This window comes from Palaemon carinicauda, chromosome 21 (genome assembly GCF_036898095.1).
Source record: "Palaemon carinicauda isolate YSFRI2023 chromosome 21, ASM3689809v2, whole genome shotgun sequence".
Taxonomy (NCBI): domain Eukaryota; kingdom Metazoa; phylum Arthropoda; class Malacostraca; order Decapoda; family Palaemonidae; genus Palaemon; species Palaemon carinicauda.
This window is the reverse complement of record NC_090745.1, coordinates 108,138,715-108,156,488: the sequence shown is the minus strand read 5'-3', so window position 1 is coordinate 108,156,488 and position 17,774 is coordinate 108,138,715. Positions and strand designations below refer to the sequence as shown.

Here is a 17,774-nt window from a genome sequence, read left to right as displayed (position 1 = left end):
CCCCAAACTCCCTATCCTTACCTCACAAGTTTCTTTGGTCGCTGCAACCTCACCATCCTTGTGAGCTAAGAATGGAGTATTCGGTGGAGCCTATATTTCTATCTGCTGAGTCATCACCAGCCATTGCCTGGCCCTCCTTGGTCTTAGCTTGGGTGGAGAGGGGGTTGATTTTATGTATATATGGTCAGTCTCTAGGGCCTTTTCCTGCTTGATAGGGCAATGTCACTGTCCCTTGCTTCTGTCATTCATGAGTGACCTTTAAACCTTTAAACAAGTGATAACCTTGCTCAAGTTAGGTTAGGTAGGGTTTAAGGAATATTCATGGACCCAAGAAGAACGGCAGGAATTATATTCGTAGGGGTAAGATTCAGCCACTGCACAATAAAGATGGCAAACAGCAGGACTCAGTTCAGTTGCGAACGACGTAAGGAATTGTGCAGAAAACTATTTGAGCCAGATCCCGTACTGGTCTTTGTAAGATGCAAGTGCCCTCTGAGCAAAGATGATCAAGAGCTCCTTATCTTATATATGTAAGATCACAATACCCCTATTGTAACTCTGTATATAGCTTTTGCTGAAATAAAGATTATAATTATTATTATTATTATTTGCTCTCTCTCTCTCTCTCTCTCTCTCTCTCTCTCTCTCTCTCTCTCTCTCTCTCTCTCTCTCTCTCTCTCTCTCTCTGCATGTGTATTTGTGTACTTTGCTTACTATTATAAGTATTTCAAGCTGCACTAGACCTTATGCAGAACACCTCTATCACGTATGAGCTAATGAATATGCCCCCCCTCCCCCAAAAAAAAACACGAAAAACTAGAGTCCTATACATTATTCCAACTAGAAAATAGACAAATGGGAAAAGTCTCCCGCCTTCTCTCATTCATAACTCAATTCGTATTCAGTATATTCAGAAAGTTTTGTTCTCAGCCCTATGCGAAGGAAAGGGAAGATTTCCTTCTCTCTCTCTCTCTCTCTCTCTCTCTCTCTCTCTCTCTCTCTCTCCTCTCTCTCTCTCTCTCTCTCTCCCCCCCATTTTTGGTTATCAAAAATATGACGCCCAAACTCGATTTCTGATGTATTGAGTGATTTAGAGTCCATTCGTCAGTCCGTACATTGCTTCTGGAGCTCAGTTAAGGAGAGAGAGAGAGAGAGAGAGAGAGAGAGGAGAGAGAGAGAGGAGGAGAGAGAGAGAGAGAGAGAGAGGCGCCCTCTTCCTTATATAATCTTACTGCTTAGACATGCTCCTTATACTTTTTGATTTCGTATTGCGTAAGCTTATGTAATGTGTTTACAGATACATTCGTGTAAGACGTACTACATGCATGTTTTTTTTTTTTTTTTTAATTTACATAACTGAATTTTCCTTACACGGTTATTTTATTGATGGGATTATCACGACCTATATGGACACAGAGACGCGTGAGTTTGTGTGTTTATGTGTATTTGTGTATACTTATATTTTTTGCATGGTATTATGAGTTGAATTGTATAAGTGCGTCTAATTTCCTGTGTGTGAAGTTCACTTGTGTGTTTGTGTGTGTGTGTGTGGTGATGGAGATGATCAAAACAGCCAAATATAATTCAGTTCTCGTAAGAAAAGAAGTGAGGGAAAATTAATTAGATTTCTTAATGAATTCTCCTCTGGAGATGTCGCTTTCGCCTTTTCGAAATTGAGATGGAAGAACCGGGTGGGTGGGAGAAGAGGAAGAATTTTATATATTTTAATACTGAGAAGATTAAAAGCTGATAAGGCCTTAGTCTGAAGGGCACAAGCTCTCATTGTTTGTGAAGTGATGCGAAGTTGTCAGTTTTTTTTAACAAGTATCTACGGCTTGAGGCTAGCGACCTCATCCATAGAGACTCGCTAAGACCTGGATGGTTCTAGTTTTTCGTTGGGAAATCATCTAAAAGTGACAAAAGACATGTGTGTGTTGCTTGCATTTAATTATCACCTATATGTAGAGTCTAGGTAGGTTCAACACCAAATTTATGAAGATGAAGTTTTTTTTTTATTAAATCTTTAAAAGGAGCCAGTGTACCGAGTTTCCCACCCATAACTTAGATCAATAACCAAAGAATTCCAGACGTGGTGATACTTGTCCCACCGACTATGTGCATTGTTATGGCTTGCTAGGGACAGGGTAATCATGGAGTCGGGACGTCCACACCTCGCCACGTGTTGAGCACATCAGATGAAGACTTGAGGCTGCGGAGACTTCTTATCTGGCGAGTCGCTACTGATTGTGCTATGTGATCCTGCTCCATGGCAGTGAATCCGTTATTTGGTGGAATTTTTCACTTTAATATTTTCTTGGCTTGGTCTGTATCTCTTCTTGGGCCCACCTGGTCTTTGGTAATCATTTTTGTGTTGTCCATATGAAATATTTTTGGGGAGCCGATCATCAGGCTCACTATTCCATATCAGTATAGTTGGCGTTTGGTGAGCATGGCTTCCATGCCTGTACATCGAGTTATTTCCAGAATCTATATCTGGATTTTTATCTTTCCAAGAGAGAGCTGTAACTATGGGAAGCTCCCCATAAGATATTGATGGACGTCTAAAGGCCACAGTTAGTACTTTGCAGTTTGCGTGGACATGGAATACACTGACTGTTCTGGTTTTATAACAAGCAAGGTTGGCCCTCCAGTTAGGACGTCTTATCAAGGTTTGGATTCGTCAGTAATTAAGACTGACCAGCCTGTCACTGATGTGCCATACTCTTTGAAGATTTATAAAAAAAAGGAAATCTTAATCAGACTGGAATGGCATTTTAAGTGATCTTTTGCATTTATATTGATCACAATTGTATAAAGGGGCAAAGCCTGTTATTATTATTATTATTATTATTATTATTATTATTATTATTATTATTATTATTATTATTATTATTATTATTATTATCATTTTTATTATTAGCCAAGCTACAACCCTAGTTGGAAAAAAAACAAGATGCCAGAGGCCCAAGGACTTCAATAGGGAAAAATAGCCCAATGAGGAAAGGAAATAAGGAAATAAATAAATGATGAATAAATATTCTCATGAATGAAAATCTGGTCAACATATTTGATAGGTATCCATTCTCACGTGTTGAAATACTAGGTGAAGAACAAACTCTGGGTCAATAAGGATTATAGATGTGCTTAATGTGGAGAAATAAGAGGCTCATCCTTCTTGAATAGGTAACAGATCACCTTTGACTTGGAATGACTGTACTCAGATAAGAGTTGTCACTCAGAGTAATTATGCTTCAACTGAAAATTAATAAATTTTTACTAAAAAAGAACCCCTTTATGGTGCATTCAAGGATCATTAATAGTGGGCTTCCAATTGATCTGCAATCTTTAGTGAAGACTTAACAGTTCCTCCTCTACATAAACAAGATGGCTCTGTCACTCACTGTCGAAAGGAAAAGGAAACTTAGCTGATGTGTTTGACAGTATGAGGAATGAGAAACTCTGTCTTTGTCATTCCTGTTTTCCTGAGACTGAACTAACTAGTTCAGCTTTTCAGTCCCATTAATTTAAATCGCTCTTATTGGATCTTAATGATCTTGAAATATTCAATATTTTTATTAACATCATATGTGTAGTTTATTTGCTATTCCCTTATATCCTTTCCTCATTGGGTTACTTTCTCTTATATAGCCCTTGAGCTTGTAGCATTGTGCTTTTCCAACCAGGGTTGTAACTTGACTACTACTACTACTACTACTACTACTACTAATAATAATAATAATAATAATAATAATAATAATAATAATAATAATAATAATAATAATAATGATAATAATAATAAACGTTTAACTAGTCTGTTCAGAAAAAAACACATTATTTCAGGCATTAGATATTGGTAGATTGAATTTTTGTACCAACGCCTTACATATCAGAAGCTAGATTTACTTTTTTATTAGTAGATAAACACTATTATATTCTATATTAACATTTCGGATTATTAATTTTACGCACAGCCGAGATGCAAAATTAATTATTTATAATTATGTTTATGTACTTATACCTTTATAAGTACTGTTGGTACATTTGTTGCTCTATATAGGACTTAAGCACATTGTTCTGTGGGGTCCGCTGTTCAGAATAACCATACATTATTTCAGGTAATAGATATTGGTAGATTGAAGATTTTGTATCAGCACCTTATATATCAAAAACTAAATTTACATTTTTTATTAATAGATAAAGACTATTATTTTCTATATTAATATTTCATTTTATTAATTTTACGCAGAGCTGAGATGCAAAATTAATCATTTATAATTATGTTTATGTGTGTGTAAAGTTATACACACAAATTCGTGTTCATTTGTGTAAACTTCGCACGAGTAAACTAATTGAGTTATAGCCTACATAGGAACAACGGGACATTTTTTTTCAGTTACAGTGATGCCTGAGTATGACCCATTAGTAAGATTAGTTTTACACTCTGGATGTTAATTAACAGGGATAAATGTAACAGAATTACGTGACAGTTTTCCGGGATTTATAGTCTCGTAATAATATCTGGAATTCCCGTGGAATTTAAGAGCACTGCGCAACTTATGGCGTTGCTAGATTTATCATTCGGTGTGTTTTGGTTGTTCTTATCGCTTAAGCATGATTACATTTATGTGACCTTAATAGAGTAAAATAAATCATTCAAGGGCTTTTAATGGTCAATTATTTCTTTTGATAAGGCCATTATTATTATTATTATTATTATTATTATTATTATTATTACATGCTAAGCTACAACCCGAGTTGGAAAAGCAGGATGCTATAAGCCCAGGGGCCCCAACAGGGAAAATAGCCCAGTGAGGAAAGGAAATAAGGAAAAACAAAATATCCTAAAAATAGTAGCAACATCAAAACAAATATTTCCTATATAAACTATAAAAACTTTAACAACACAAGAGGAAGAGAAACTAGATAGAACAGTGTGCAGCCTCCTGGCTAGTAGATTGGTATCTTATTTGCGTAGCATTTGCATGGCAGCAGATCGATCCTAACCCGGGATCGTGAGTTTAAGCTGTGTACTGGGAAGGCCAATGCTGTGATTAGGCACCACAAAGGGGGTTGGGCTTGCCCGGCTGACGTTCTAGTGAGCATATGTTCTGATGAAACTGGAACTGAAACCAGACACCTTTATCTTCATAAGTAGGTACCCTTGTTGCTCTACATAGGACTTACCACATTACCCCGTGGGGTCCTTCGCTCGGGGGTTTTCTCTCCTTAAATTTTGATCCTAAGTTTTTGTGAGACTGTGAATGCTATTTTTCCACTAATTTATAATGTGACGTCTTCTCATTTTGAAGGAGGAGTTGTTTTAGATGTTGCTTTTTTATTCATGCAAAATACTTACTGGAATGTTTATTTCCTTTTCTATGGTTTTTTGCTTCAAAGTATTTAATAGAAAAATATCTTGATGCATGGAAAAGTGTGTGACCATGTTACATTGAAAAACGTCTTTGCTGTTATATAGTCATAATATTTATAATGATTTTTTAGGTAACTCCCAATTATTTTTGAAATCTCAAATGTAAAATTAAAGTGTTGACTAATCAATAGATATCAACCATCCATTTCCTCTTTAGATAGTTCATTTTATTACTTAAAATTGCGGATTTTATATACAAAAAATTGACTTCTCTTCCATGAAATGGTTGGAGAAATCGTCCATTTTTAATGACGTCTTCATCCATCACTTTTGTCTTTCAGAGCAAATGGAAGTTTAAAGGTCATTTTGCTGTTGTTGCTATGCCAAAGCTTAAAGAACTCGATGCTTTATCCGATTTGTTTTACGTACTCCAAAGCCACTTAGCAACTTTGCTATATATTTTGCGTCACTTGAAGCTATATTTTGTATTCTAAATCAAATAGAAGTCTTATCTGTACTGTTTGTGTTTCAGAACAACCAAAGTTAGTTTTTTTTTTCTTTGTCTTCCATCTTCCTTGTCTCTCTATTTTTATATTTCTTTGTATTATATTATTTTATCTGTATATTTTTATATTCCGTTGTATGATATTATTTTGTCTCTTTTTTTATATTCCGTTGTATTATATTATTTTATCTCTATATTTTTATATTCCGTTGTATTATATTATTTTATCTCTATATTTTTATATTCCGTTGTATTATATTCGGTTAGACTTTATATTGAGGAGTAAAAAGAAGTCACGGGGAACCAATCAGATCAGTACTGATGTGAAAAGCGACATTCTTTGAATTTGGCATCTTGTGACTTCTCTTCCCCAAAAAAATAAGGTTCAAGTTTAGGAGTATAGCATTTCGAGATGGTGAAGAAGACCCAACTCGAATTGTAGATGATGCTCTACACGTTTGAAGAAAGCGACTGTAATAAAGGGTTTCGAGTATGGCATAAGTGCTCGCAGTCAGGTATTGTTGCACACAATGACTACTTGAAATGGGGTGACAACCAAATTAAATCTATACATAGGATTTTTGTTTATGTAGGTATAGTGTCGCAAATCTTTAATTACACCTCGTCATTCATGTTCATTGGATATTTTTTTTTTCTCTTTTTACTATGTACCATAGAAAGTGGAAGTCTTGGATTTACTTAATATGTTTTAAAGGAGTTGGAAAATGCTACCATATATCTTATATTTCTATGTAACCGGAACTGGCTGTTTTGCATGTTATATTTCAGACTAAATGGAAGTGGTTCCTCTATCTTTTCGATTTCACACCAGTTGGAAATAAATTATCATCCTTTGTATTTATAGGTATTTGAAAATCACTGCTTTATCTTTTGTCTTTCAGAGCAAGTGGAAGTTGTTTGTCGTTTAGGTTTGTGGGTGGAAGGTCAGCGAATTACTCGCGAGACATCAACTCCGGTCAAACTACCTGTGACACAAGATCCGGTCATAAGAACACGCTGTGTATTTACTCTTCCCAAAGACAATTTACAACATGCTGCCATTATCGTTAAGGTGAGTATTGATAATGTCTATAAGTATTGCCAAGATCCTCTACTTGCTTCATTCGAGCCAAAGTCTTTGATTTGAGCTCATTATCAAGGCTGGAATTGGCAAGATTGTTGGGTGAAGTAGCCAAGGTTGTAGGATAAAGTAGCCAAGGTTGTAGGATAAAGTAGTTTGAATAGTAGTTGCTAAATAATACATAATCTGAGTTTATTACCAATGTAGTTATGTCCGAGTTCCTTTGGTCTAGTAGTATAAACTAAACTTATATAATTAACCATGGCATCATTGTGAATATGATCAAGGTAGGTAAAGTAGTATAGAGTCATTACAACAGTTTGTTTGGGTAGTTGGAGTGTATTATAAAACTTAGTATTGTAATATAGACATGTTTTACTAGCTCTTAGATGATTAGTAACGTATTATGTTGTGGGCTAACACTTTATTTGCTGGTGCTGAAATATACGTAAACATTTGCAGGTGACTTTTCATAGCTGTTTACCTATTAGAACACCATTTTGTAAGAGAAGACATGACCAGGAGACATTAATAGTTATTTGTCGATGGGTAGGCATGCGCAATTTCTGTTGCTTCGAAGGATTAAAAAAGGATCCTCTTGCTCATTTTACTAGGGAGTAGCAATTATACCCCTTGGCCTTAGCAGTATTTTATGAGGAATGAGTACTTCCTCTTGTGTAAGCGGAAACAGGGACTCATAATTATGTAATTGTATATAGTTTTTATTATTAATTATTTTTTTTTTCATTTTGCTAGGAAAGATCCTTCATAGACAGTTCATGGCAATTTTAAAGTTTTCTCAGCATCAGTATGTTTAGATATTAATGGATATTCCAGTGAATGAACATTTTGATATAGTGATTAGTCAGTGAAAAAAGGATTGTCATTATGTGTGTGCTTTCCATTAGCCAGTAATCATCTGGGTTCATCTGTAGGTTCTGTACACATCAAAGTGGACGAACGAAGATGTAATTGGCCGAATCCAGCTAGGACCCTTCCTTTACCTGGGCACGTCTCCTGAACAGCAGGCATCGCAGAGCCCTCCGCCAGATTACAACACTTCTATCACACTTTCGCACTGGGGCCTTGCCCTCAAGACTCAAGGGCCCGTTACGATGTGGCATCTGCTTCAACAGTGAGGATTCCACTTGCTGTCTTTGTGAAACTGTAGCAGCTTTGGGTCTTCTGGATGATTGTATAGGAGTAGATGGTTGTTGAATTAAAGTGTCTGGTTGTGGATGAACAACAGTCGCTGATGAAGAATGGTTGTGGATGTGGATGAATAATTGATTTTAAAGGAATAAGGATAAAAGGTCCATAATGGATGCAAGTGAACATTTTTTGATTCATGAATAATAAACAATAGATAAAGCAGAAATACTTGCTTTATGAACAGTGCTTTTATGTGAGCAATGATTTTGTATAAACAGTAGTTATTAGGGATAATGTTTGAGGATGAATACGCAGTGAATAAAAATGTTTAACCAAAAACAATGATTGTGGAGGAACATATATATCTTAAAAGAAAAAAGATTTAAAGCAACAGACAATCGTTCAATATTCTTTAATCCATATGACTGGAAAATTTACTTGTATGCTTATCTAGGGGTGGTATTATTGACTAACCATTTCGTTGTTTAGACTTTATCCCCATAGTTTAAATTGGGTACTTCCTAGAAACTTTGGAACAGGGGCTCCTAATCTCTTTTGTTCTTCTGCACCCCTTGTGCCTGTTATTAAATTTCCATGTTCATCTAAAATTGAGGATGAAAAAGATAAACAATTAAATTGATATTGTGATATAATCTTATTATTCAATCTCATTGCAGATCACCTCATGTATTGCGCAATACTAGGTAATCTCTGAGATCCAATGTACCCCCTGTAGAGTAAAAGTGTACCACTGGGGGTACATGTACCCCAGGTTAGGAACCCCTGCTCCTAAAAATGTAGTAACTCATATTAAATCCATATTTCTGAAAGCACAGAAAGTAGGATAATGAACTTCTTTTGGTTTATACGTTTGGACCTGAAAACTAAATAATAAATGCTTGGATTCTCAAACATTGGTTCATCCTCCTGTACGATCAAAAATTTAAATATTTTGCAAAACAGGATTTAAACCTTAAATTGTTTGATAAATGAAAGTTATTTATCTGTAATTTATTATCTTCTGGTAATAAACAGTACCTAACTATTCCCATCGTAGATCCCGTTATATTGTAATATTGAATATATGATAGTTATAATGTGGTAAGTTATTAATTTTGCTCTCTGGCATCCTGTACTATCGGTGAGTATATAGAATAGTCTGAATACAATCTAGTCTATATTGCAATCACCTCTTCTGTCTGTATTAGTAGTGTATTCTGGTACAAAGTATTTTGAACCAGTATTTCACAGAGAAGCACTTACTTACAAAGTAGGTCAAACACGTGAGTATTGTAGTATTTATATGTCATTTGATTGATTTTAGTTACTCTAAGTGTTTTAGAAGTTCGCCTAACTCATTTTATCACATGACGAATCTACAGAAAATTTACTATTATTATTATTATTATTATTATTATTATTATTACGTGATAAGCTACAACCCTAGTTGGAAAAGCAGGATGCTATAAGCCCAGGGGCTCTAACTTGGAATGTAGCCCAGTGAGGAAAGGAAACAAGAAAAAATGAAATATTTCAAGAACAGTAACATTAAAATAAACATTTCTTATATAAACTATAAAAACAGAAGGTTTGGTTTATAAGCTGTAATGTGTTCCTTCAATTTATAATCTGATGGATGGGTTCATATCTAGTCTGCTTGTAAATTGCATCGTGATTTGATTTCGCTATAAGTGTAAATATTTATTGCTTTTAATGGCTATATACAGGGTTTAAACTTTTAAGGTAATTACCTTAATTTGAGGTAATTTGCATGGTTTCAAGGTAATTATTAAAGCTAATGATATTTTTAAGGTAATTTCGGTTTTACTAGCTTAAAATTTAAGGAAATTTGAAAAGTTTTAAGGTAATCTAAGTTAAAAATCAGCAGCATCTAAGGTAATGGCCACATGCTCAAGTTTAAACCCTGGCTATATATGTAAATGATGTTATTGTTAAAGAAGAACATTATATAATATTTATTCACTAAAGTGACTCTCAGGTTTGTGATGATCGTTTTCTCCTAATCTTATCTGAATTTTATTTTATATATATATTCATGGCTAATCCTAGGCTTGACTCTTCTCTTTTATCCGGGCTTGGGACCGGCGTGAGTGCATGGAAATATTTAGAGCTTTGTTGAATAAAAGTCAGTCTTTTCTTCCTTCAAATTAATAAATGTATATAATAAATATGATTATCTTTAGCCAAATAATTTGTCCATGTTATGAAACATTGATGCTATAAACCCAATGGCTCCAACAGGAAAAATAACCCAGCAAGGAAAGGAAATAAGGAAAAACTACAAGAGAAGTTTAAGAACAATAATACATTAAAATAAATCGTCCATAAAAAGATTAAAAATAACAAGAGGATAAAAACATCTAAATAACAAGAGAAAGAGAAAACAGATAGAATAGTGTGCCCGAGTGTACCCTCAAGCAAGAGATCTCTAACCCAAGACAGTGGAAGACCATGGTACAGAGGCTATGGCACTACCTAAGACTAGAGAACAATGGTTTGATTTTGGAGTGTCCTTCTCCTAGAATAGCTACTTACCATAGCTAAAGAGTCTCTTCTACCCTTACCAAGAGTAAAGTAACCACTGGACAATTACATTATAGTAGTTAACCCCTTGAGCGAAGAAGAATTGTTGTATGGTAATTTCAGTGCTGTCAAGTATATGAGGAAAGAGGAGAGTGTGTAAAGAATAGGCCAGACTATTCTGTGTATGTGTCGGCAAAGATTAAATAACCCAATTACTCTAGCGGTAATGTCTCATTGGATGGCTGGTAGCTTTCCCAACATTCTGATTAGAATGAATAATTTAGCAAAATTTGTTTCATTAGCTTTTTTGAACTTGCTCCGAAGTAACTTAACCATTACATTCGTTTGTGAAAAAACAGACTTACAATGTTCATGAGCAATAATGTTGCAACATTATCAACTTTCTTTAACTAAATAAACTTTAGTCTTCTATAGATAGTTATGAAGTTGACGACTTTCATTGCAGAAATTGAATTAATTTTATCATTCATTATAATCATAGAACATTAGTTTCTGTAACATTATCAAATTAAAGGCCGCTCATGAATGGCAGTGGCAAGAGACAGTGACATTGCGGTAGCTAGCAGGACAATTCCCTAGAGACTGACCATATATGCACATGATCAGCGCCCAAGCCTCTCTCCACCCAAGTTAGGACCAGGAAAAGCCAGGCAATGGCTGCAGACAACTCAGCAGGTAGACCCATAGGCTTTCCCAAACACCCAATCCTTAGCTCACAAAGATGGTGAAGTTGCAGACACTACGTGAAACTATCGAGCTTGAACGGGGCTTAATCCCAGTCCGGTAGAACGCCAGACAGGGACGTTTCCAATAGCCCACCACAACCATTGATGATACTGCTGCTGTGTTGCTAGTCACTCGTGAAACGTGAAAACGAACCAGTGGTAATGACTTGTTGATTATTTTTTGTGATTAGGTAACATAAAAACAAATTATTTTACCTGCAAGAATCTTTATTTTGGGCATAACTAACAACACATAAATTTTATTCTAACCAGATGACCCGTCCCTCTTCCTGATTTGTCTTCTTAATACCGAAAACTATTCATAACTGCATATTTATACTTCTTTAAATGTATATCTTTCCTTTCCAATTAAAAACGGTTAGTTTAATCCTATTTTCTAAAATGCCATAATAAGAAGGTTTATTAAATACGTCGGAACTTGAAAGATAAAATGTTCTAAGTTTATGTCGAACTGGGTTTTTTTTTTTGGAAGTATGAAAAATGGATCCACATGCCGAGAATTCCATATTGCTCCTGTCGGGAGAATTCTATATGAATTTTTGTCCGCATAACTTTCAGTATAGAAAATGCTAGTCAAATAAATGCTTAGAGTGAATGACAAAAATTCATATTTGCACATAAATATTATATATATATATATATATATATATATATATATATATATATATATATATATATATATATATATATATATATATATATATATATATGTGTGTGTGTGTGTGTGTGTGTGTGTGTGTGTGTAGAAATCACGAAAGCTGACACGTGATATATATATATATATATATATATATATATATATATATATATATATATATATATATATATATATATATATATATATATATAAGCCCAATATACCCTTTAATATCGAATTCAGTCTGCCATGGGATCTCATTTCCACAGGGAAATTTCTTTAAAGTTTACAGCCAAGTTGTCTAAAGTTAACCCTTATTTCTATCGGTCATAGGTTGGAGTCCTTGGCAGGGTAGAAATATTTATCATAAAAGGAATTTTCCTATGAGTCCGATCCCATGGCAGAGTGACTCTGATATTAATGAGCATTTGTGGCTTGTATGGAAAACAAAATCACCAGTTACGGATAAAGTTATCACATATAATATGAAAAACATGCCTGAGGCCTTTGTCCTGTAGTTGACTAACCTCGGCTGAATATATATATACAGTATATATATATATATATATATATATATATATATATATATATATATATATATATATATATATATATATATATATATAGAGAGAGAGAGAGAGAGAGAGAGAGAGAGAGAGAGAGAGAGAGAGAGAGAGAGAGAGAGAGAGAGAGAGACTACTGTATATACTGTACAATAGGCCTACATTGAAAAATATTAGGAATAACTTCCGTAACTAGAATAACTGATATCAGGTCATACTATTTACATTAACATAGTATTAGATGTTAGGGATTTTATTTATAAACAGCAGGCCTACATAGCATTAATAGTAGGCTATTCTTGTGAATGCTGATGGTGTTGCAATTAACATGTCATTTGTACCAAAAAAAAAAAAAATAATAATAAATAAATGTAGCGGTTTCCCTACAAGTGATGGTGGCGAAGGAGTGATAGTAGGCTAGGCCTAGTATTATCCACTGCGAGACTCAACATAGGTAAAAATGAAGGAAAATGCACAATGCTTACGAGCGTGCTTGAAATTACCATCTTGAGTTGAAACGCGAAAGCCAAGCACGTATTTAGCTACACATTCACCCCCACCCCACATTGCAGCTTGTTCTCTCTCGTGTTTAGGATTATGTGACTGTAAATTTATAGTTATAAGAGTCCAGAGCCACATAATATCCTTTTATAGCTTATTATATTCACACACACACACACACACACACACACACACACACACACACACACATATATATATATATATATATATATATATATATATATATATATATATATATATATATATATATATATATATATATATATATATATATGTGTGTGTGTGTGTGTGTGTGCGTGCGTGTGTGTGTGTGTGTGCGTGTGTGTAGATTTTTTAATTGTTTTATTGTCAAATCTTTTAGTCAGGTTTATATTTTAAGATACTTTAGTACTATTTACAGTGTATTTATCTATTATTATGAAGGAATGGGTTTTATAAGAAATCACAACATTCTCTTAATGTTTGGTGTTTGCATGACGACTATGCATCAGGACGTTTCCTGTATTTGCTGTATGGTGGTTCCAGGAATTTTTTGAGTTTTAGGGTAAGCACCAATATCCTCTTTCTCATGTTCAATTGGTCATCATTGTGATATTGATATAATATAGTTTTTTTCCTTTTTTATCGCAAGAAAATCACGTAATTTCTTGTTTTTGGTCAACAGAACATCATTATCAGTTCATCACACATCACTCAGTGACGTCACGCCATCACGGGTCGTGATGGCAGGGTTGCCAGGTTGGCCTTTTCTGGCCAAAAACTCCAAATGTGTCCTTTTTTCATGCTAGATACCTAAATTTGGCCTTTTTGAAATTGGTTAACCTTAAATGATATATTTTCGGCCTTTTTCTACTATTAGGTTGGCCTTTTTAAATCTGCAGTTGATAGGACGTTGGACTTATCTTCTATGGAAAACCTGGCAACCTGCGTGATGGTATGTGTACTGTCACTGTGTCATCGTGCAATGTGCATCATGTGTTATTTTTTGCGACGCGTCAATTTGTGAACGTCCCACGTGCACGTTAAAATTTAGATTCTTGTCTAGTGAATAGTTAATCACTAATAACAATAAACTTACTGATGTCAGGAAAGCTTACAGCAATGGTGGAAATATTAACTAACGTCGTTAATGTCTGCAGTCTAACAAGAAAGGTAAGACTGACCGAAGTTGCCAATGCGTCGGTTTGGTAGACTCATTTATTTATTCTTCACGGATGTTTATGTATTAGTTAGGGATTAAGTTTAGTGAATTAATATTTATCGTGAAAATAAACTGTTAGGGATGATAAGGAAGTTTGGGATAGGGAAATTTTGTCTGATGGTGTGTTAGGCCTATAGGCCTATTCCTGCTCCCAGTTCGATAAGAAAAGACCGTAATTTTCAATGTGTATCCTATATGATTAGCATTTCAGTTTTTTTAGCCATATCTACAAGAATATAATCATTATTAATTTAATTTAGTATTAATGACTTGTGAGAGGTAGTTGTTAGATTATTTAGCCTATAAATTTAGGCCTGCAACTTGCATAGAATACCACCTAGCCTAACCTGCAAGCAGCCCTAGACTCAGGTTGTAGTTCGTTAGGACAGACAGAGGGGCCTTTGTATTACGACGGACAAGTTCTCCCGCGTGAATAGTACACCATCTAACCTAACCTACAAGCCATGTCCTTAGCTTAATACCTATTGGGGGTCCTTAGACTGCTGTATTCTTAGCGATAGGGTTGAAATTAAGGCAGTTATTGGGGCATGGCCATCATCTTACATACATCCCCAGACTGAAAAACCACATTTTCCAAAGAAAACAGACCTAAGAATACCAACTAACTTAAGGTTCCGTACCTAATCTAACCTAGGAGTCTTATCCTTATTTATTACCTATGGGGGGTGCTACACCCCTTTGCGACCCCCCATAGACTACCATATTCATGGCTTAACCTATCCCTATGAACTACATTCACCCCATTGAGGGGTGGGAAACAAACACAAGAACGTCACCTAACCTAATATAACCATGGCTCTATATTTTTACCTACCAGGGGGGGGGCTGCTTAGCTTACCCTAAGACCAAGTCTCAATCCTGTGTTGGCTTCCCAACCGGCTTAACTCGTGTCAAGGTAACACTATATCATAATACTTCATAAATCGTTATACTAGCTTCATAATATTGTATTTCAGATCAAAATATACAACTTTAATATAAAGAAAATAGATTTGACAGGAAGTAAAAAAGTTTTTCCATGTTCTGTTATTTTTTATGAGACATGTATATACTGTGTATATATATATATATATATATATATATATATATATATATATATATACAGTATATATATATATATATATATATATATATATATATATATATATATATATATATATATATATATATATATATATATAATATATATATATATATATGTATATATATATTACTATATGTTTTATATAAATTTTCACTATGACTGATAGGTTAATTGTTACTAAATTACTGAGTATAGGTTTACAGAACTCACATTATATAAAATGACAGCTTAATGAATGTTTTCCTACAGATTTCGATGGGCCTGGTTGATTTTCTTTCGTTGAGTTGTCTTGGGATGTAAAGTTGAATTTTTGCAGAGTCTGTGTGATTTTTCAAGTTTCAACAGTTTTTTGCTATTTTGAGTGGACAAAATTTGTATTATTTGTTACCCAAAATGTCTTTTAGTTATGAGTTAATGTCCACACAATTGTCTGCTTTTTTGGATAGGCATAATTAGGCTGCCAAGTGCTACCAAATGCTGCTACGCGTTTTATCTTTATAGGGAATTTTTTTTATTCAGATACTGTATCAAATTTTTTTTTACCAAATTCATCCAAATTAGATTATTTTTTATGATTCTCAAGCCTAATAGTATGGCTTTTTTTTGTCATTTGAAATTGATAGGTGTTTTAAGTTAGTAATTTTTGTGAATAACCTTGTTTTTTGTTGCCATTGATAACAGTTGCTTGACTTACTTTAAGGGATATTTTCTTGGTCTTGTCACACACGTAAAAGCCCGGCAACATGCAACACCTACACGATCTATTTGTCGTATACATTCTTGAATATTTTTAGAATAGTATGGGCGTTATCCATGATAATTGTCAAATCCACAGTACTGTAGAACTTTAAAAAAAAAAATAAAAAGTCTTCGTCTTGAAAACCCCTTTGTAATGTGTCCTGATGTTAAGTGATAGCTTGTTATACAATTATGAACCACATATTTGGAAGTTCTAGAACCTATTATTGGAGGTGCGTGTTGGCTCCAATATTTGGAACCATCTGTAATGTTCTTGTGTCGATACGATATGACTGCATGATGAGTAGCAATTCTATTAAATATTTTTTTATATCCAGGTATGATAATATATCTTATAATTTATTCTATCTTTAAGGGACAGCCAGTTTAATCAGTATAGGGGTAATCCTTTGTTAGGGTGGAATACCAATCAATCTTGCTTTTCTGTGTTCTGTATTATGTTTTGTAACTTCCTAAATTGTACGTTAGTTAAGTTTGTACAGTATTTGTTCTCTGGTTCTCAGCTGGTGACTCTCATCTTAATTTATTGGATAAAAATTTGCAGTCCATTGAATTTCTTATGTCTGATCTTGATAATGATTTATTGTACCATTGTTCAATTAGTTCTTTATGCCTGTTGCAAAAGATTTTTCATAATTCTGGCCATCCTTTGCATTCAAATCTACTTTTTTATAGATATGTAGTTTATTCCAACAGTCTTGCCTTCTCCAGCGTAAGGCCTAGTATTACATAGTATTCTAGAATTTATATTGCATCTTTGACTAGATATTGGAGTGATTTTCCATATCAGACTGTTGAATCGGTTTATTTCAATAGTTCAAACTTCTAGCGAATGTTTTGATGTTGAACGCTTGCAAGAGTTTATCTTCATAGTTTATATATCTATTTTAACATTGTTACTTATTTTAAGGTATTTTATATTCATTATTCATTACTTCTCATGTATAGTTTATTTCTATTGATTCCGACAATAATACAAACTTCGTTCTTTACATAGGAGCATAACTTCAGTGAAGCTGGAACACTGCTGTTAAAACTTTTTAACAAGGTATCGACAACCATAATGGTTGTTACCAGTTGATAGTGGGGAAGCACCACCACCCCCGGACTTACTACGTCTCCACTTTGATTTAGCACTCCGGTGGGACAGACCTTTGTTCCTGCTGGCTGGAAACTGAGAAAACTTCAGCTTTGTTCTTGGTCTCTGTTCCTGATATGACGGTTTAGTTTCTTCAGGATATTGTCCTTTAGTTGCAAGCTTGGTTAATGTTATTATGTTCCTTTTAACTCCTTAGGTTGCCCAAGGGTGAAAGCTCATCCTCACCTCCTTGGAGTTAGACATCCATGGAGACTTATGATCTGACTGCTCTATGAGGAAGTCTGTTGCCGTCTGTGTCTATTTGCTGACCCATCAGGTTCAAGTACACGCATCCTAGAGAAGGCTGTTGATTCAGTGTATGTCAGCCTCGCTTATTGGAAAATAGTTGTTTTGCGTTCTGATTGCTGGACTTGGTCTGGCAACCAAATCGGTTTAGCGATTTGAGAGGTTTTCTTAACAAGCTCTCTT

General features: G+C 34.4%; 1 protein-coding gene and 1 long non-coding RNA gene across 2 annotated transcripts in view; one reads left to right on the top strand and one right to left on the bottom strand.

Moving 5' to 3' along the window:
- Window positions 1–10,251, top strand: part of LOC137614739 (uncharacterized) — a 17,679-nt gene extending 7,428 nt beyond the window's left edge. Inside the window, exons 4-5 of the mRNA XM_068344412.1 lie at window positions 6,779–6,948; window positions 7,893–10,251. Coding sequence (XP_068200513.1) covers window positions 6,779–6,948; window positions 7,893–8,096 — 374 coding nt within the window. The 3' untranslated portion in view covers window positions 8,097–10,251. The remainder of the gene's footprint in view (window positions 1–6,778; window positions 6,949–7,892) is intronic.
- LOC137614741 (uncharacterized) overlaps window positions 1–17,774 on the bottom strand; it is a 324,159-nt gene that overhangs the window by 166,732 nt on the left and 139,653 nt on the right. The window lies entirely within an intron of this gene.